This window comes from Haplochromis burtoni, unplaced genomic scaffold (genome assembly GCF_018398535.1).
Source record: "Haplochromis burtoni strain Fernald_Lab_line unplaced genomic scaffold, NCSU_Asbu1 Contig_260, whole genome shotgun sequence".
NCBI lineage: Eukaryota > Metazoa > Chordata > Actinopteri > Cichliformes > Cichlidae > Haplochromis > Haplochromis burtoni.
Window position 1 is genome coordinate 563,964 of NW_024582621.1, and position 19,227 is coordinate 583,190.

Consider the following 19,227-nt stretch of genomic DNA (forward strand, 5'->3'; position numbering starts at 1 on the left):
TTATTTCTGTTAAACTAATGTAAAAACCATCTGTAACCTATTTTTCAAGCTCACTACTAGAAAACTTAACGCCTGTAACTCCAACAAACACAACATAGTTGAATGGTACCAGGCTTCTACAGACAGTGGATGTCTATGTCTTGATTTGAATATCTTGAAAAAAAGTCTTTTCGACTTTATGACAGAAAGAAATTTCAAACCGCAGAGATACATAATAGAGACCCATGGACAACCCCCAGAGAAAATGTTAAACTGACTGCCCAGTTTTTCTGCAGAGCGTTAAATTCCTGCAACAACTACCACTCTAGGTAAACTCAAGGTACCTGCTACTTCACCACTGCTCTGGTTAATCCTGTATACCAGTCTTTACACTTATAAGCATATTACTTATTTTCTAACCTTTGATTTTTAACGTGTTGTAAAACATAAATTTTGTGCTGCCCATTGGTCCAGTGTGCTAACAAGTTTCTCTATCTTTTCAGACAGCTAAATAATATTTCCAAGAGTTTGGGATTCAGTTCTTGGACAAAAGAAGAATAAATTTGAGTTCTCTGGATGACCTTTTACGTGTAACTATTTTTGACCATTGAGTGGGCAAAAATAGTCTGAGTTTGAGTCTGAGCTTTTATTTATTTTTTATTTTTAATCAATTAATTAATGACATTTAAAAAATATATATTTTGAGAAATTTGTTGTTCAGGAGCAGAAAAAAATATCAGAAACTTGTCATTGCTGTATTTACACATGGGGAAAAATGCTCCCAGATCACTCAGAGTTCTTTTGAAGACCTGAAACAGTTTAACAGCAGGTAAAAATGCTAATGTGTATCAGACTGTATGTGTCTAACTTCTACAGTTTCACTGTTGCTGTTATATTGCTGGCAGCTATTGGCTGTCTACATGTTGTATATGCATATTGGGATTTTCACTCACCGATATAAACAGCATTGTATCACAAAGAGACGTTTACCCACTAGCAGCTAAGTTCTGCAGTTATTTATGTTCTGTGAAAAAGACACTACAAGGCTGTGTTTTTAAGCTATAACATATAGATCGATAGAGATGAATGGCCTCTCAAAAACAGACTCCAGACATTCTATTTTTATATAAATAGAACCTGACGATTGCCGATTCAATTTTTATATATATATATATATATATATATGAAATGAAAACAAATCAGCTTCATTTCACTCATGTCTGTCCTCCACCTGACAATTTTCCGTCCCAATTGCCGCCCTCGCTTGACCAATCAGATTCGAGCTCGCGCTTTCGTGGAAACCAATGAGGGCGCGGCTTCCGTCCGGCAGTCCGAGGGGATGCCGGGATAAAAACTTAGCAGTGGCGCTTGGGAAAGTTTCGGGAAGAGTAGGAGGGAGGGGACTCGGGAGTGGAAGTGTAGTAACCCGACAGCGAGCATGACCGACGCCGAGGCGCAGAGCGCTCCACCATCGGCACCGGTGGAAGACAAACCACAGCCGGAGAGGAAAGTTATAGGTGGGTGTAGAAGTACTCTATCCGCCAAGATTTCTTGGTAAATATCCAGAAAACGTTTAAAGTTAGCGCCTTCTGACCGAGCCTGGGTGTGAAACCCAGAATGTGTGTGTGTGTGTGTTTATATATATATATATATTTTACCCTTCCTTCTGTGATATTTCTTGAAGTGTGTGATCCAAGCTGGTTGAATTTGTGTTAATTACAGCAGCCTGGGGTGCCACTGCTGTCTCCGGTGTGGTACTTTTTAGGCAACACGTGTTTGAGGCTGAGTTTTTCAAGTTTTTCTGGGGACTATATTCAAAAAAAAAAAAATGCTTAAACTCGCGCTGTTGAAAACTAAGTTATTTGACTGTCACACATATTGACTTGTAAAGCTCACGCCGAATATTAAAAGGCCTCGAGGACACAGCTGCTTTCTCAAAAAAAAGTTTTCCCCACATGTCAGTCCAGTGGCTGCCTCTGGTTTAATCGCAGGTGTTTGTGTAGGTATGGAGCTGATTCAGACTGTATAGAAGTCCATGTTAACCGAACACTTTGAACGCATGACCCAATTTTTCTTCTTTATCAGCTGTCGTTCACGCGCTTGGTAAGCGAAACACGCGCACGCGCCCTCCCAGCTGCAAATCATTGCAGAAGGAAATTTGGCCAAATTAAACTAGTTTAGACTGCCGTAAAACACACAAACGAGCCGGCTTTGAGCTTGTCTCTGTGAGGAAGAATACATCGTTCAGGTGTCCGTGTGACTCGTCTTGAACTCGTTAATTGTCGGAAGTGTTCCCATGTCGCCTCGTGACCTAGTGCAGGCCTGGTTTCAAAGTCTTGCGGTTAATGATTGATCCATAGAGCTCTCACTTGCGAGCAGGTCACCGCTGATGTAATCAAGATAACGGTGTGAGCTCTGAATGACTACTTGCTCTATAACACTTCCTTATTCTTTTGATGTGCTCTTGTTGTAGCCACTTTGGTCCAAGGCACAGTGAAATGGTTCAATGTGCGTAATGGGTATGGATTCATTAACAGGTAAGGTGTTTCGAATTCTCCCTTATTTTTAGTATTCCTCACATTTTTCAGTCCATTGTTTGCTAATGAAGTTTTATTTCTTGCAGGAATGACACCAAAGAAGATGTATTTGTTCATCAGGTAAGGTCTTTCTTTTTTCTTCATGGGAGTTAATTGTACCCACATTTTTAATGCTAGCCATGTCTCCTCAGACAGCAATCACGAAGAACAATCCCAGGAAATTTCTCCGCAGCGTTGGAGATGGGGAAATTGTAGAGTTTGACGTGATTGAAGCAGCTAAGGTATGGCAAGGACAAAATATGACATTCTCGGCTGTTTAAAAAGGTATAAAAAAAAAAAAAACTGCTCTTGGAGAAAGCATTTCAGGCATGTCTCTGTTCCAAAGGGATCCGAAGCAGCTAATGTTACCGGTCCAGGTGGTGTTCCGGTAAAAGGAAGCCGCTATGCGCCCAACAAACGGCGATTCCGTCGACGGTTCTTTCCCCGAAGCCCTCGGCCCGGCGACCAGAACAAACCAGCCGATGGGCAAGGTCCTGATACTGACCGATCGGGAGAGAGTGAGGGAGCGAGGCCTCAGCAACGCCGCCGTAGGCCGCGCAGGCCACGGCCGGAGACACAAGATGTAAGCTAAAGCAGAAAGACGGGTGTGAGGGAGACTACAACCTTTAGGATGATGCGGGACATTGAGATGGATTGAAGTAGTTGAACGCTTATGTTGTTAATGGCCTTTTGTCTGCTTTTCCAATTTAGGGTGAAGTTTGCGAGCAGAAGGATGGAGACGAAGAGGGTGGTCAGACACAGAGTGATCAGACCCAGAGTGATCAGACCCAGCGGCCGCCACGACGCAGATTCTGGCGCCCATACCGCAGGTAACTTAACGGTCCTGCTTAGATATCCTGTTTGAAGGACTTCTTGATTCTTGAGGCAATTTAATGTGCTTTCCTCGGATTCAGGCCATTCCGTCCTCGCCCACCTCCCAATCAGGCTGTAGAAGACCAGCAGGCGGCTGCACCAGCAGAGAGCCTGGAGAAGAGTGAGCTAAAGCAGCAGCAGCCACAGCACGAGGTGGCGACGGCGGCGGCACCTGACAGCCCTCAGACCAATGGAGAAGCAGGGGAGGGCCAAGGCCAGAAACAACGCCGCCAGTTCAGACGACGCAGGCAAAGGAATTCAGAGTCCTCTGTCTCCAAAGTAAGATATTTTTGATCTTCAGCTATATCAAGATCACTCAGTGAGGAAACTATGCACAGATGAGCTGTTAGTGATGTTTGGGGAGGAAAAGATCAGTACCCACATGAGCTTATTTTTCACTGCCAAGCTGTCCTGGTCACTGAAAACGATTATCAGAAGATATTAAGGCTCTAATGCAAGCAGTAAAATGCTGAACACTTATCGTCACCATGCCCAGCGGATGGGCTGGCGGGCGAAACGCACCTAAGTTTGAATGCAAGAACGAGGTGATGTAATAATAGTAATAATAATGGATTTCATTTATATAGTGCTTTTTGGGGCCCTCGAAGCGCTTTACAAAACACTGGTGGAGGCAAGCTACAGTTGTAGCCATAGCTGCCCTGGGGTAGACTGACAGAAAGGATACCATGGGTGTGTCTACAAAAGTCTTGTACAAGTTCAAATCTCAGGGACCTTGACCTCAAGGTCAGAGGTCACACTTTCTCTAAATCACCTAGGATTTTCAAATTTATAACTTGGTTGCATCTGATAGGGTGCTGGGGGGAGCACTGAGAGCACTGAGAGCTGCCATCATTTTTAAATATACTTGTACTGTAAATGTTTTTGTATATTTTACAGTCAATGTGTTCTCATTGGCTTTAATCAGGATTTGAGTGGAAAAACTACAGTTCGCCTCATCTGAAAATATGCCTGATTGACAATGAAAACCCTTAAGTCCCTGTAATATTTATACTGTCTAGATGGTAGACAGGAGTCCAACTATTAGATGAATTTCTATGGTTTTGTGCCTGTATGATGGTTTAGCTGGATCTTCTGAAGTCCTAAAGCTTTGGTATTCTACTAATATTTTCACGTCTTTTCCATGTATTGAAGAATGATACAGAGAAGTCTGCATCAGAGCCTAGCACCCCACCACAGACCTCAAAGCCATCTGATACAAAACCCACATCAAAGTCGCCAAAGACCTCTCCCAAAATCTCCCCCAAAACGGTAAAATCGCCTGAGGTAAGACATTAAAGTTGCTCTTTGCTTTCCCAGCTGGTTCATTTTTCATTGGTAGGTGTTTTGTTGACAAATCTCAGCTGTGTTCTTCACTTCAGCAGGCAGCTCCAACAACTGTCCCAGCACCAGCAGAGTGATGACCACGAGGATGGTCACACAACCCTTGGCAAGAGGTGGGACCCCACACTAAAGTGGCGCAACCTTGGATTAGACAGGGTGGGAGACGTGAGGGTGTAGGGTTGCACTTCTTGTGCTGCATGTGCAACATTAGCAGTCTGTCACAGAGGGCCTGATGATGGACATTAACTCTTTAGTCAAGTAAATGGATTTAAGGCGGAATGATGGCATTGAAAGGAGTCTTTGAGAACGCTGCCTGTGTTTGGAGTCAGACTTTTGTTTAACACAGGGAAGATTTTTGGCTCAAATTCTGGGAAATTGGATTTTCTTTCAATATAATCCTTGGCTCGGGATTAAAAGTGCCCTTTTTATTTTTTTATTTTTAAATTAAAGGTCTTTTTTTTTTTTTTGGGGGTCTTTCTTTCAATCCATCTCTCCTGCGCTTTCTTTTGTTTCTCATAGGTCCTAGGGTTGGAGGACTGGACCTATTTCAGACCACATGCACTGCTCTCCCCTCCCTGCACTCCCCCAATCCTCCATCCTACCACTTCTCAGTCATCCTTCAGGCCCCTTCCCCACCCCCTCATCTCATCTTGTCTTGTCCTGTCCACACTGACATCTGGAGAGGGTGGGAAGGGAGCGCAGGTTAAGGGGATACAGGTAGTTGGTGGGTGCACATTTAGAAATTGAAAGTACAGCTTTTAAAAAGGGGGAGAGGAAAAAATGGGAATGTTATTCCACCCCCTTAGAAATATTTCCTTTAATAGAGCAGATGGGGCCCATCATGTAGTTTAATTTGGCTTCTGATTAATTTGGTTAAAGAGGGGAAAGCTAAGCAGGTCTGCGATTGGTGATGCATAATGGGAGTCTGTTTAGTTCTGTTAACACCTCAAATCAATTCTTGAAACGTACTACTCCCTTAATCTTCTTGGTTGAGGTTGGATTAGAAAGAAGCTTAATTTCCTTTTTGTTTTACTTGTGTGTGCTTTTCTTTGGAGGGGATTATGTGCAATGTTAATACTTAAAATGCTAATTAATAAATCATGTTTGCAAATCAAGATTCATTCCCTTCTGACTGGAGTGCAGATTCACTGATGCCTTTGTACCATGTTTTTTGCCAAAGTAATTAGATTACTTTTGTAGTGAAGAAATTGAAGGTGTAGAAATGAGGGTTCTTCAGGTGGTTTCATTAACAATATTTGCAGTACTTTCACTCTGGTTACATAACCACTGCATCAACATTCACACTATACAGATTACAGATCTCTGACAAGTCTGACACATTAAAGAATAGACGGCAAACGGCACACGTGACATATGCAAAGAAAACACAACAAAAACTTGGCGATTGTGTGGCACAAACCTTGAAAGTTGGTGCTTGTACTTGGAAATTTCTCGAGTCTGCCTACAAAGCCGAACACCAGCTGGAGTGCGTAAAGAATTTAAAACCTAGACCCTCAAACACACTATGTACACATGAAATACAAAAGGCTTGATCAGAAGTAGCATTTCTGTGGTGCAGTGAGTTTCCTATTAGAGGAGTACTTTCACACTTAAGTTGAGAACACATGTGAAAACTCCAAAATATCAGCGTTTTGGTACTGATGCAGAAAACGCTTTTGGTAACCTAACAACCAGAGGAGTATGAGGGCTCATGTTCAACTTTGAGGCAAAATTTTGTTTCTTTACTGAAACTCATTTCCTCAGAGCACTACCTATACTGAGCCAATCACAACCATGCATCCAACGATAGTTTGTTACGACAGTTTACACTTTGAGGTCACACCGTACTGCGTCACACTATAATCCGATTGGTTGCAGTCCTGTCCTGTCAACATGAACTTAGAATTACCTTTGCTGTAATTTGTGCAAATGAAATCATGTGGACAGAAGCTGGCAGGCACAGACCATTAACTGTCCAGACTATATGAATGTGACACTCGTGTCCTGGGATGACCCCTCCATCGGCTAATATCTGGAGGAGTTCAGAGCAATGTCTGTGAAATCAACTCCAGAGGCATTTTGGTCCGCTTGATAATGCCCCTTGAGAAATTTCAGACTGGTATTTTTACATTGATGCCAGGTTACACTTTGGATACATGAACATAGCACATAAAATCAGTTTCTAAAAGTATAACATGATTAAATGCATCTGTTACCTGTTCTTAAAGAACAAAAACACTACCTACCCATCATACTACCTTTTCTACATCTGCTTTGAGTAAATAACGGCTATAAATACCAGGTGTTACAGACACACTTCATTTGGCGCCAAAAAAGATTCAAAACCCACAGTGTGTCGACGTGATTCCTGTCATTGGAGATCAAAAAATCAATTCATATGTTAATCTCTTAAATGTGTGTTCCCATCTTTGGTAAAAACAGGCATGCTCCATCACACTCCTGGCTGCTGATCCTATTGTTTCTATGCCTAAAAACTGTAGATATCTGTTTATAAAGTGCAGGAATCCCCAAGTCTCTCCACACCCATCTGTCAATACTGCAACTGATTGTCATCACCATGGAATAAAGTCTTATTGCACTGGCAGTCAATGCCAGACAGGCTGTTCTTATTAGCATCTTCTTCCCTTGAAACTACAGCAGTCGACCTTTACTCCACTGGTTCGTAGCCTTTCAAGTGAAGCCAGAATTCATAACTATTAACCCTGTACTGCAGTGCTACCACCAAAGGACAATTCCATAACACCCAAATTGTCACACACTTTTAACACTGCTTTTTCACCACAATCTATGTGAAAAAAAAATAAAGATCTCAATATACATATTAGCAAATAAAAGTTTGGTGTCATGCCCCTTTACCCAACTTTTCTCAAGCTGAGCTCAGTTCCATTTTTCTCAGTTCCATGGGGCATCTTCAGTTCATGGTATCCTCCCCCAAGTAGTCCATCTCAGTGCTGGGTTTGTCTATGTCCATACCCATGCCTATGCTCATATCCATATCCATCATCCCTCCAGCTGAATGCTGGTGAAAATTGGCTGCAATCTGGTCAAAGGTCTTGCCCCGTGTCTCTGGTACCCGGAAAAATGTGAAGATGAGGAAGAACAGAAGAAGAGCTGCGAAGATCAGGAAGACGTATGGCCCACAGAGGTCCTGCGGAAGGACGGGAAGAAGGTCGGATTATAAAGAGTTGAACTTGATGCCACATGCCTCTATTAACCGGTCAAGTAGCGGTTTTCATGTTTTCATCTGTCTGTCCAGACTTAACTTTTCAAATGTGAATAAAAAATTTGATTTTGTAAGGTTGGTGACCTTTAAAGACCAAAATCTAATCAGTTTATCTAAGAGGATAAAAGATTGTCGAGCCAAAAAAGTATAACAAAACTGAAGTGGGTGAAAAATGGAAAAGCATTTGTGGACATGCACAACATCCATTGTGGATACTCACAGCGACATACTGGAAGCACATGCCAATAATAAAGTTGGCAGTCCAGTTGGAAAAGCCTGCAACAGCCATGGCAGCTGGCCTTGGACCTTGAGAGAACAGCTCAGCTACAAAGAACCAGGGGATGGGACCTGGGCCAACCTCAAAGAAGGCCACAAAACCAAAGATAGAAAGCATGCTGATGTAGCTCATCCATGGAACACTGTCCTATAGAGCAGAAGAAAAGTGGGTTCAGATGTTTGTGGAGACTAGAAATCATAGATAAAATACCGAAGTCTGGAATACCATAGTCTGGATTTTATTTATTTTCCTTTTTTTTTGGATCGGGGTCTTACTTACAAGTAAAGCAAGAGCCACGGTCATGATGACGGCACAGATGCACATTCCACCAAGTCCTAGCATGTGGAGCGTCCGTCGACCCGTCCTCTCTACCAGGAAAAGCTGTTAATATGAAGGTAAAAGGGGGGATGGGGGGTTAACCTCAGCTGACATTTGGAGCTAAAGCATTTGATTTGGTCAGATTCTTTCTCAAATATGTATAACGTCAGGTCACTATAATGCTAAAACCACCTTTACCATATACCTAACTGCAGTTCAGGACTTCTAAAACAGTGTTAACCATAGTTTAACAGTGATTTTACAAGCGTGCGCTCATAAAACAATCTATTGTATCAAATTACAATAGTCGGTCTCTAACCCTGAAGCCGTGGCACTCTTACGGCTAAAGTCGTACATCTTTATCCGCTTGATGACACTGAAACATTTTGACTCCTCTTATCTTGTTTACCCTTTGATAACAGTGTTAAACAGTAATAGAGTGACTCTGTGACAGGGCGTGAATGTTTATTGTTCCAAATTCAAAAAGTTATTTAAACGCTCCCAAATTGAATTTCAAAAGTGCGATAAAGGCACGTCGGTGCGATTTCTCACCGAGACTACCGTGAAGGCACAGTTCACCACCCCGGCTCCTATGGTGGCATAAACTGGACTCTGGACTCCTGCTTTCATGAAGATACTGGTGGAATAGTAGAAGATCTGCCAGAGGAGTAAACAAATTTAGGTCAATGTTGAACAGCACTGGCTCCTGATTTTAAAGGACTGCTTGTTTCTGGAACTTTAGGTGAGTCAGTGTAATTTGAAGGACTCACTGCATTAACCCCCGACAGTTGCTGGGAGAGCTGCAGGAGGATGGCGATGATGATGGGCTGGCGGTAAAGCGAAGAGCGAAAGAGTTCGGGTATGGACACCTTCCTCTCCATGTCCATCCTCCGCTTCTCCTCCTTCATCTCTGCCAGCATGTTGCCCACCTCCTGTCTGCCTGTTAGCCTCCTCAGGCCTGCAGAAAGTAGAAATGTAGGAAGTTTTTTTTTTTCATGTACAAAAACTCATCTGACATTTTAGCAGCTAATTCTGTAAGTCCAACTGATACTCTGTACATTGAGTCCTGTAAATGTCTGATAAACCCAGACATCATGAGTGCGGAGTTGATCTGACCGAGGAACTGGAGACACCACACAGTATGTAAAGGCAAAGCCAAATAGCCGTGGTTTAAACTATAACCTGATTTATCTACTATTTAACTCACCGTGAGACTATGATTTACAGAATTAGTTAAAAAATATTTAAAAGTAATTACTGAGGCCATAAACTCAGCAGAAAAAACAGTTTACTGTGGTCAGAGATAAGACTTTGGTAGAATCAGACTTCTTTTTGCAACCAGAGGAGTCTCCCCCTGCTGGCCAAAAGAAAGAATGCAGATTTCAGGCACTTCGAGTTAGTTTCGCTTCTCAGGTACAAACATTAGTATCCATCAGTTATATATAAGAAAGTATAAAGTGATATGGGTCAAAGTGGGACAAACCGAAACACAGTAGCTGACTGCCCCTCGCTGAGCTTGGTTGAACTGAAGGTTTCTTCCTGTTAAAAGGGAGTTTTTCCTTCCCACTGTCACTAAGTGCAGTTTTCTCTTTATTAATGTAAGGTCTTTATCTTACAACAACAAGTGCCTTCAGATGACTGCTGTTGTGATTTTGCGATATATAAATTGAATTGAATTGAAATGAAATTGCAAAAAAAAAAAGATCCTACATTTCCCAAAATGCAACTCAGCAGCTTATTTTATAAGGCCCTATCTGCCTCCTAATGCTAAAAATCCAGTTAGTGTAGAATTTAAAATGTAAAACTTAGTTACATAATAAGAATAATAATAGTAAAGCAAGACCTTAAAATAACGCAGCCCTACTTACCACTCTTGGCGTGGTGCTCCTGACACCGGACGATGTAGAGGAATCGGGGGCTCTCGGGGCAGAAGGGCAGCAGAGCCATCTGAAGTACAGTCGGCACAACAGTTAATCCCAGCAGAACAGGCCATAAGTGCTCACTGCCGAGTAGCGACTCCAAGCCGAGGACCTGCACAGGGAGAGGAAGCAAGTTTGAGTGTGTGACATTTCAAAAGATAATATGATAAAGCACCTAAAGACAATCCTTTATAGGTGGAAGTAAAGGAAAAGACGGGGAGGTGCACAGACAAAGAGAATGGATTTGAGGATTCAAGATGTGTTTTTTGTGAGCAGACTTTTTAAACGTGGCCTGGAAAGGCCCACTGAATGTCGGGGACATGGAGACAGAGAGAAGATGCCGATGCTATTTATAGACGGTCGTTCCTGCCATACCTGTGCGAAGAGAATGCCAGTGACAATAGCCAGTTGGTGCAGCGTCCCCAAAGCTCCTCTGAGACTCGTAGGTGCTATCTCACCCACGTACATCGGTGTCAAGCCAGATGCCAATCCTGCATCAAAGGAAGAGTTAAGGAAGCAAGAGATTGTTAAACCACTCATTAAATGGACACATTAATGGAGAGTAAAAGAGGGAAGAGACAGTGGGCAGCTCACCACAGTAGGCACCAATGATAAAACGTCCAAGGATCATCATTTCAAAGGAGCGGCAGAGCTTAGACATTCCCATCAGACTTCCTCCAATAAAGGCAAACAAGTTGTTTATAAGCATGGCTTTCCTCCTGAAAGAAGCACAGACCTGCATTTTTGAAACCATTGAAATGATAACACAGCAGGGTTTTTGTCCAGCAGAGTTGTGCACAGCGATATGCACACTGTTTAGTAGTGAAAAACACCAAGAAGCCACTAGAGGGCAGTATCACACAAAATTATTCAGTATCGCACAGAGACACTGGTTTATTCAGCACTTTAACATTTAGTTGATCCACAAAATCCTGTAGAAGGCTCAGAGAAGTATTAAAAAAAGTAACATGTGTGACTAGATTTTGCAGTCTGGTGTTATTTTACTTTACTAGACTGTGATCGGAACCAAAAAAGAGTCTTTCCCACCTAATTTAGAAGTAGCACGGTTCCTACAGCTCAGCTTACACTGTCAGGAATTTACTTGACACAAGCAACAAGATACCTCACGTATATATTTTGTAACATTCTGTTAATACCTTGGGTTGAAAATGTTTTTTTAATATATATTTTAAAAGTCACTGAAAAGTTGCTTCTGATGAGGTTGTAAGCTTATGTAAGCTGCACATTCAGGACTCTGTTAAGATGTCCTTTCAGCCAGTGGAAGCTGTGGACTGCAGCCCAGTTTGCACAGACTCAGGTTACAGCGGGAAACTGGGTCATAACATCCCGGACAGAGCTTTCACTGAATGACTGGTTTTATTTTTGGGCTTATACAGAACTGAGAAGGAGATACTTATGTATCACAATAAAGGCTAGCTAGAGAAGGCTTTGGACTAGTGTTGTCGTTTGCTTAGATTAAGGTTTTAATTGCTCTGTTTATAATGACGATTTATCATTTGCTGTTGAACACTGTGTGGTGTTTTGTCGTGTCTGCCTGGCTGTTTCCTAAAACAGTCTTGGTTATCGTTGTAGTGCATTAAAACTTGAAGTTTGTGGTGCTTTTTAAAATTGCTTTCTTGTTTTTCATTCACCCTTAAAACCACGTTTATATGGATCCACTCCCGCTGCATGCAAAATCCTACTTTCCTTACATAAGTGTGTCTTTTTGTGTGTGTTTGAGTGGACTGGGTGCTGCTTTCTTTCTTTTTTTAACTGAAGATACTTCAGACAAACTCCCTACCCACTTCACTCTTCATTAACCTACAGCTTCTATCCATTTACACATGAAAAAATCAGACCTTTCATTTGTATGTAAGGAGACTGCGAAGTATGTGTGTCATTCAGGAAGAAGAAATGTGTACTTTTTAAATCTTTGCTCATGTATTCAGACTTTGTGCAGTTTGTTTCAGATTTCCAGAAAATCTTGTGGTTTGCTTTGAGTAATCTGTGCAACCATGGGCACAGACGGAAACCATCCTCTAAATGTTACAGTTAAAGCAGAGTGTAAGATTAATGAGCTGCAGCCTGTTCTATCTGCTCCATCTCATAAAACAGTATTTCATAGGCTTAGCTTCATGAACCCATCAGGATAAAAGCAACGTATCCCCTCGAGACCACTAGAAAAGGCTAAGCTTGACCTGCGTTGTCTCACCTGCCCAGCCATTCAGAAACAAAGCCCACGCAGAAGGAGGAGACCATGCCGCCGATGGAGAAGATGGCAACGGACAGCGACCAAAGCGAGGTGAGGGTCCCTGTGGGGATGGGCTCCCCGTACCGGTACATCCATGTTGCATTGTAGTCCCCCTCAATGATCTGCAAGGAGTGCCAAGATAAGTTGGAGCAAGTGACTAGAGGAGTGAGAGAAGAGCAGCACAAACTGGGTAAAACGGAAGGTAAGTTTGGAGCGAGGTCTTGCAGACAGGGCCCGCGTAGAGCTTAAAATCAGCTTTTGTAAACATGGAGTATATAAAATGGGCTGCTTGAAGGCTGGTGGTTAAGTCACTTGTCTGCATGGCTTTGAATACAGTGAACTACGACAGGAAAAAAAAGCTATATGTCACTTTAAATATGAACTTGGATTAGATAAAGGCTTGCAGCGTGAAGCGCTTTGAATGGCTGCATGGACCATAAGAGTACTATGTAAATCAGGCCATGGGCTATTTAAATAGACAAGCACACCGTGTAAGTAACAGCTTACTCTCATAAGTTCATATTTTCAGAATGCTTTCTTCATTTTTTAAAAATATAGACTTATATTATCTCACATATACACACTTGTGCTGGGAGGTTTCAGTTAATGAGATCTTTGTATGTACAAGTAACCACCGAGAGCCAGAGGTTTCGAGTTCAGAGTGCTCTAAATACTCGGTTTCAGAGGGTTTTTCTCTGTTCTTGGATCTACATGATGTCATAGAGAGTGGAAAACCCAAACATGGTCACAAATCAGCCCCACCCAGCTGCTGTTTAAGTGATCGCTTTACGTGGGGCAGCCAATCAGAAGAAAGCAGGATTAAAAAGGCTTAAAAATAGAGTGACCTTAAAGGGAGTGTTGCTCTTTGTGTCACACTATTTGTAAGAAAGATGTATTTTATTAAATCAAACAAGTGATCTGTAGATAATTATGCTCACATTTTCCCAAGTATCTGAAAAGTTTAGTTGATAGCTGCCCTGACCCGTGCCAGGATTTTAATGATGGATGTCAGAGCTGAGACTAGATGCCCATAAATGCAAAAGGCTTTTCTACACAGCGTCCAAGTACCGTGGCACACAAATGAAGGGCCGCTCTGTTTAAAGAGATAAATGCGGATAAACGCACAAAATTTGCTTTCAGATGTGGGAAATGAATCATATTTCTCACGCCTTTTTCTCATCATGCAAACAGAAATATTTCCTTGTTTCCATGACACCTGGAGCAGGGATGTGTTGTCATTTTTGTGATGACACGTAAAGATGGAAAGGAGCCTCGCCCTGCTGTGTCTGTGTCACCTGACTTTGCTTCGGAAGGCTTCACGTGACATAGTTTTATTCTTTTTGGTTTATTGTCTAAACATCACCAGGCAGCGTGTTGTGGTGTCAAAACACACCACCTTGTAAAATCAGGCGAAGCGACTTTGTTGACGTCTGGTTAAATGACAGTGTTGGACTCGTGCATGACACCAGTGTTACATGTTTTATTCTTTCATTTTATATTATGTCCATTCGTCTTTCTTTCTTTTTTTTTTACCTTCTGTGGCGCATTGATGACACCGATGTTATATCCAAACTCCAAAGATCCAAGGACAGCCGTGAAGACTGACAGAGCGAGGGTTCCAGTCACTGTCTGCAGCAGAAACACGCACACACACACATAGACACAAAGAAGTGAATTACAAATAATTTGTTTTTCAGAACAGTGAATAATCCTGAAAAGTGTTTTCATAACTGTAACAATAAGATAACTGTTGGACAACCACGATTATCTTTTTAACTCTCACTCACTCACTCTCTCTCTCTCACACACACACACACACACACACAACACTGCTGCTCAGCTAACGTCAACTATATATAACCGTGATCCTGACTAGAGACAATCTCTGCAGTGCCGTTCATGACTTCTCTGACTACTTTCATGTCGACGCCTGAACTTTAGCTTCCCTCCAGTTTCCCATCAGCCCTCTGCCACCTGTCTGCAGGGTGACAGACAGGATGACCTTGGGGAAAATGAACTTCCTCCACTCCAGCATGGTTATAAAATTTTTAATTTCATTTATTTATAGGTCTTTTGTGCTTTTGGAGTAACGCCGCCTGTAAGATTTAAGTCTGTGATGAACTGTTGGATGAGCACACAAACACAGACGGGTACTGTCGAAACAACGAGCTTCCTGAAAAGTTTTTTTCCCCATTTTGGTGACGTGGGCTTATGGACTGATACAACAGCAACATGATGCTGGTGATGCTGGTAAAATTTGCTGGACCTAATTTGACCCCGCAGTTCTGCTCAGCCACCTTCTGCAAATATGTTGTCCGTGTAAATCTGTAACTCTTGACCTTGCTGAGTTGAGCTTTTGATAAGTGCTGCTTAACATTCACAAACCACAACAAAGAGGTGTGTAGTGGTGAGCGTGTGCGTCCTTGTGGAAAAGGTAAAGTGCCAGAAGTGGCCACTAATGTTTCATTACACATCCCGCACTTCACTGCATGCACACTTTGCAGTAAATTTCCAGGCATTATGCATGAATCTGCACCTGCTTGTATTTACTGTGAGATACAACACAAGCCCAGATTAAACACAAAACTATCTCAGGTTGCGCAGGTTATCTCAGTCTTTAAGTGATTTAAATAGAGACAAGCACATGACTGCTTCTTCCCCTTTTCAGATTTTATGCTTAGGGGAAATATTTTTGCATTAAACACAAACACACACACACACACACACGCACACACCACATCCCAGCATAGTTTAGTCTGTTTCCAGTTTATTCCCAAAGGGGAAACTTTGGGAATTGTTGCCTTAATTCCAGCGTGGATAGCAGCCTATTCTTTCTATTAATAAGATGATGGAAATCTACATCAGGGGAAAGTCAGGCTTAAAACCAGCACTTAGAAACGATTTCTCCAATGGAGTTTGAGCTGGGCAGTAAACACAGAGTTTGTTTATGAAGGCGGTGGCCTGTCATAAGCTTGCAGTTACGAGGCCTGACTTGTAAACTCAGTTTTGGCTGCTCAAGGTCACCACTAAGGACAGAAAGGCTTCCCCCTCTCTTTGAAACAGAGTTACTCAAAGCTTCTTCTAAATTCATGACTTTCTCAACATTTGGATTTTGCCTTTAAAATTCTGTTAAAAGTGTATAACGGCTCATGGGATTATTTTAAAGAAGCGCACTACAATCAGGAGATATTTAAAGGTTTCAGGTCAGGAAAAAGTGCTGTGCGTAAAATCTTTCCATAGCTGAAAGTACACATCGCAAAGTTCACAAATAACGGCTATCCCTGCAGAAACTCTCCAAACAGGCACAGCTAGATTAACAAACTGTTTATAACAAACTCCAGAAGAAATTACCTCCGCTCCAAGCTGCTGAAACCCGGCCGGCATGATTTTGGCAACTCCTAGCTCCCAGTAGGAGTCTGGTGATAGATGCGTCTGGTGCCAAACGGAGACAAACCCGGGCGTCTTAAAACTGGAGCACTTTAGCACTGAAATCGAACCGAGCTACTAAATCCAAAAGAGAAGAACAAAGAGCTCTGGTGCGTTGTGCCCCGCAGGTTGTCCTCTCTCCTTTGAAGTTTGTGTTGCCTGTCCAGCTGTTAAAGAGTTGACACCGGCATACCCACGTGCACGCCTCTCAGGAGGAGGGACGGGGTGGGTGGGTGGGGGGGAGGCAGACGCAGAGAGGCCCTGCAACAGAGGTCAAGACGCAAGCGGGAAGCTCTCCTGACCTAATCTATCTTGGGCCGAAGAGGTGGTGGTGGAAGGAGGGTGGGGGTGGGGTTATTTAGAAGAGGTGTCTGGTTTTTATTATGGTGCTAAGAGATAAAGAATTAAATAACAAAAGGTGTGATTACATTTTCAGATTCCTGTTTAAATCAACAATAATTTATCATTCTCTGGAGCCGTAAGCCAGAGCAACGCAGAGGCCCAAATTTGGTCTCATTTTGGACCGTTTTCATGAGCTTTGTTGCGTAATGGCCATAGACCCCCCCCTTCCCAAAAGAACGATAAACTCAATCTGCAAAGCATGTGCAAAGATGCTTCTCCCTTATCACTGACAGCTCAAGGTTAATCACCTCATTTCTGGACCTGCAAATGGAGGACACACAGTTGTGGAGATGTTAAATGTCAGGTGACCTAAAAGTCGGAGTCCACCATTATGACTCAACTTCCCCAATGGGAAGTGAAAAGGGGGCTCGTCTTTGCCGCTGTGGTCGCCATTGTCTGCCTTCCCAACAGATACAAATCCCTTTCTATTTCAGATCACATGCCAAAGAGGTCATCAGCCTCATTTAACCCCCCTTCCTCCCTTCTCTGTTGCACACAACAAAGCTTAATCCTCTTCCAGCAGGCAACAGGTGGGCCCTAAAATTGGGCCCTGCCACCTGAGTTAGGAGTGTACAGTAGGTGTGGTCAGGGGGAAAGTTTGGGGAGGGACCAGAGGCGTAGATTAGGGAGTGTGTTGTGGGAGGGTTTTGCATTGGGCGGGAGGAATGGAGATCCTGCAAGCAAGCTCAGTGGAAAAACAAAATCTACTCTAGATCTCCCAATGACCACCCCTCACAGACACACCCCCACCTCACACCACTCTCTGGTCAGAGCATGCTGCCCTCTCCTTTGCCTTTTGCTGCCCTCAAACAGTGGGAGAACCCGACACCCCTCATCCAAAGCCAGGGCCCCAAGCACAGTCATGTGTGACTCTGACTAAATGCAGAGAAACTTTACACCATCGGAATAGTGGCGTAGAGCCTCTTCCAGCACAGTTAAGGGGTTTATGTACGCAACCGGGGGGGATTAAGATGATGATATTACAGAGCCAAAAAGTATCACATGAATTCATTTGGAGTGAGCAAGGAAGGCTGAAGACGGGCAAATCGGTACAAACACACCTCACAGACTCAGCGAAGCGCCGAGGAGTTAAAGTTTTTAATGTCACAGTGTCACCTGCGTGTGTGTTTTACTGTTATCCAACCGAAAAAAAGTCGCACAACCACAAACACGCACTCAAACACCACGTGACACAGCCAACTAACCCAGTGTGTAAATACTGTTCCTCCTTGTCGTGACCTATTTATGCATGCACAGGCATGTATGGGTGTGTGTGTGTGTGTGTGTGTGTGTGAGAGAGAGAGTGGTTGGTGAGGTCACCTGGTTCAAAATCATGCTACTGCAAATAGAGCTGCTGATTGAATGACAGGTGTGTGACAGGCAACAACATTTGCATTCGTTTTACAACATTCGTTTTATTTCTTGGGATAAAAAAACCTGGAAGTCATGATTTTAAAAAGACTGGAAACAAACGTCAGCGATAGAGTTTATCGTTCACATACCACACATGTATTTTTGGTTGAGTAGTCTCTTTTTACGTGTCACCGTCCTGGGGTAGAAAGAATGTGATCCAAATCAGCAAAAATAGATTTAAGTACACTTTAACAACCCCGATGTTGTATTACATAAAGGATTAAGGATAAGGATTTATTACATCCAACTAAGCAAAATTAAAAAATATTATTATAATATTATTATAATTAAAATATTAGCAAAAAAAAGTGTGAGGTTTTATAAACGAAACAGTAACTCTCATCCATGTGTATACCTTTCTTTAATGAAAGAGCCCGCAGTCAGAACAGTTAATATGCTGCAGCATTGTGAATGAATCCTCCACAAGTCTTCTCCCTATCTGCGTTGCGCTGTTGCATTAGACCTCACTGTTGTATCTATATGCTCTCTGGAACTGATCCAGAGTGGACTCAGTGGCCCCCATCAGCGCATTCATTCAAAGGTCAAACGGCCACCTATCCCCAAAGCGGCACCAGCAATCACTGAGCGCTCGGAGAGATGGACGGCGACCAACATACAGCGCGTTCTCTGACAGATCATGCAAGAGTCCCGCGGCGTGACACAAATCCTCCGGCACAGCTGTAGAGGTTGAGAGCAGCCCCAGAGGCCCGTCGGTGCAGCTGTTCGTCTCGCTGGCAAAGGTGCGTCCATGATGGGTGATGAGAGGCAACATCGTCGGGTCTGTTAGGAGAGATTATGAGGGAGATTATTTCATAGTGTTTCTAGTTTAAACCTCAATGAATGTAACGATCAGACGCACGCAGGAGCATACAGTAGCTTTATTAACACTACAACTGCCAGCTGTTTTGATCCAGTACTGTGCAGTTACTGATGAATTTGGAATGTCATACAGTGTGTTCGCATGCTTAAAACACACTTCGCCAATATGTAATTATTTAGTTCCCTAACATTTTAGGTTATAATTCAAGCATGCGTTAACCACTTTGCAGTATATAGAGCCAGTCAGTTAAAAAAAACCCTAAGTATCCCAAATCAAGTTCATATATTTAGTGCCAAATTACAACAACAGTCATCTCAGGTGCTTTATATTGTCAGCTAGAGACCCTACAATCATATGGAGAAATCCCCAACAGTCAAACGACATGCTT

General features: G+C 42.8%; 2 protein-coding genes across 5 annotated transcripts; one reads left to right on the forward strand and one right to left on the reverse strand.

Moving 5' to 3' along the window:
• The first annotated feature begins 1,337 nt into the window (after nt 1-1,337).
• LOC102295820 (Y-box-binding protein 2-A) lies at nt 1,338-5,889 on the forward strand. 4 transcript variants are annotated; one of them, XM_005939676.3, is made up of 10 exons: nt 1,338-1,496; nt 2,453-2,516; nt 2,603-2,636; nt 2,708-2,797; nt 2,902-3,138; nt 3,267-3,385; nt 3,470-3,707; nt 4,581-4,712; nt 4,808-4,882; nt 5,289-5,889. In XM_005939676.3, the coding sequence occupies exons 1-9, from the start codon at nt 1,418-1,420 to the stop codon at nt 4,844-4,846; spliced, it is 1,032 nt and encodes a 343-aa protein (XP_005939738.1). In that variant the 5' UTR covers nt 1,338-1,417; the 3' UTR covers nt 4,847-4,882; nt 5,289-5,889. The 4 variants fall into 4 exon arrangements, with proteins under 4 accessions (XP_005939738.1, XP_014194676.1, XP_014194675.1 ...); XM_014339190.2 differs by having other exon boundaries at nt 4,811-4,882; XM_014339189.2 differs by having other exon boundaries at nt 4,811-5,889.
• A 46-nt stretch (nt 5,890-5,935) lies between these two features.
• On the reverse strand, nt 5,936-16,401 carry LOC102295519 (solute carrier family 2, facilitated glucose transporter member 4). Its single transcript, XM_005939674.2, has 11 exons — nt 16,130-16,401; nt 14,312-14,407; nt 12,740-12,900; nt 11,122-11,246; nt 10,903-11,018; nt 10,477-10,639; nt 9,379-9,566; nt 9,161-9,265; nt 8,570-8,671; nt 8,234-8,437; nt 5,936-7,938 (listed from the first exon to the last, which is right to left on the reverse strand). The coding sequence occupies exons 1-11, from the start codon at nt 16,160-16,162 to the stop codon at nt 7,702-7,704; spliced, it is 1,530 nt and encodes a 509-aa protein (XP_005939736.1). The 5' UTR covers nt 16,163-16,401; the 3' UTR covers nt 5,936-7,701.
• Between the last annotated feature and the right edge of the window lie 2,826 nt (nt 16,402-19,227).

Bases quoted from the DNA above. Each gene is read 5' to 3' on its own strand.
- LOC102295820 (XM_005939676.3), top strand. From the start codon at position 1,418: ATGACCGACGCCGAGGCGCAGAGCGCTCCACCATCGGCACCGGTGGAA. The intron at 3,386-3,469 runs GTAACTTAACGG...CCTCGGATTCAG, and splicing joins TTCTGGCGCCCATACCGCAG to GCCATTCCGTCCTCGCCCAC. The intron at 3,708-4,580 runs GTAAGATATTTT...CATGTATTGAAG, and splicing joins CAGAGTCCTCTGTCTCCAAA to AATGATACAGAGAAGTCTGC.
- LOC102295519 (XM_005939674.2), bottom strand. From the start codon at position 16,162: ATGCCGGCCGGGTTTCAGCAGCTTGGAGCGGAG. The intron at 11,019-11,121 runs GTGAGCTGCCCA...CCTTTGATGCAG, and splicing joins TATCATTGGTGCCTACTGTG to GATTGGCATCTGGCTTGACA. The intron at 9,266-9,378 runs GTGAGTCCTTCA...CTCCTCTGGCAG, and splicing joins AACTGTCGGGGGTTAATGCA to ATCTTCTACTATTCCACCAG.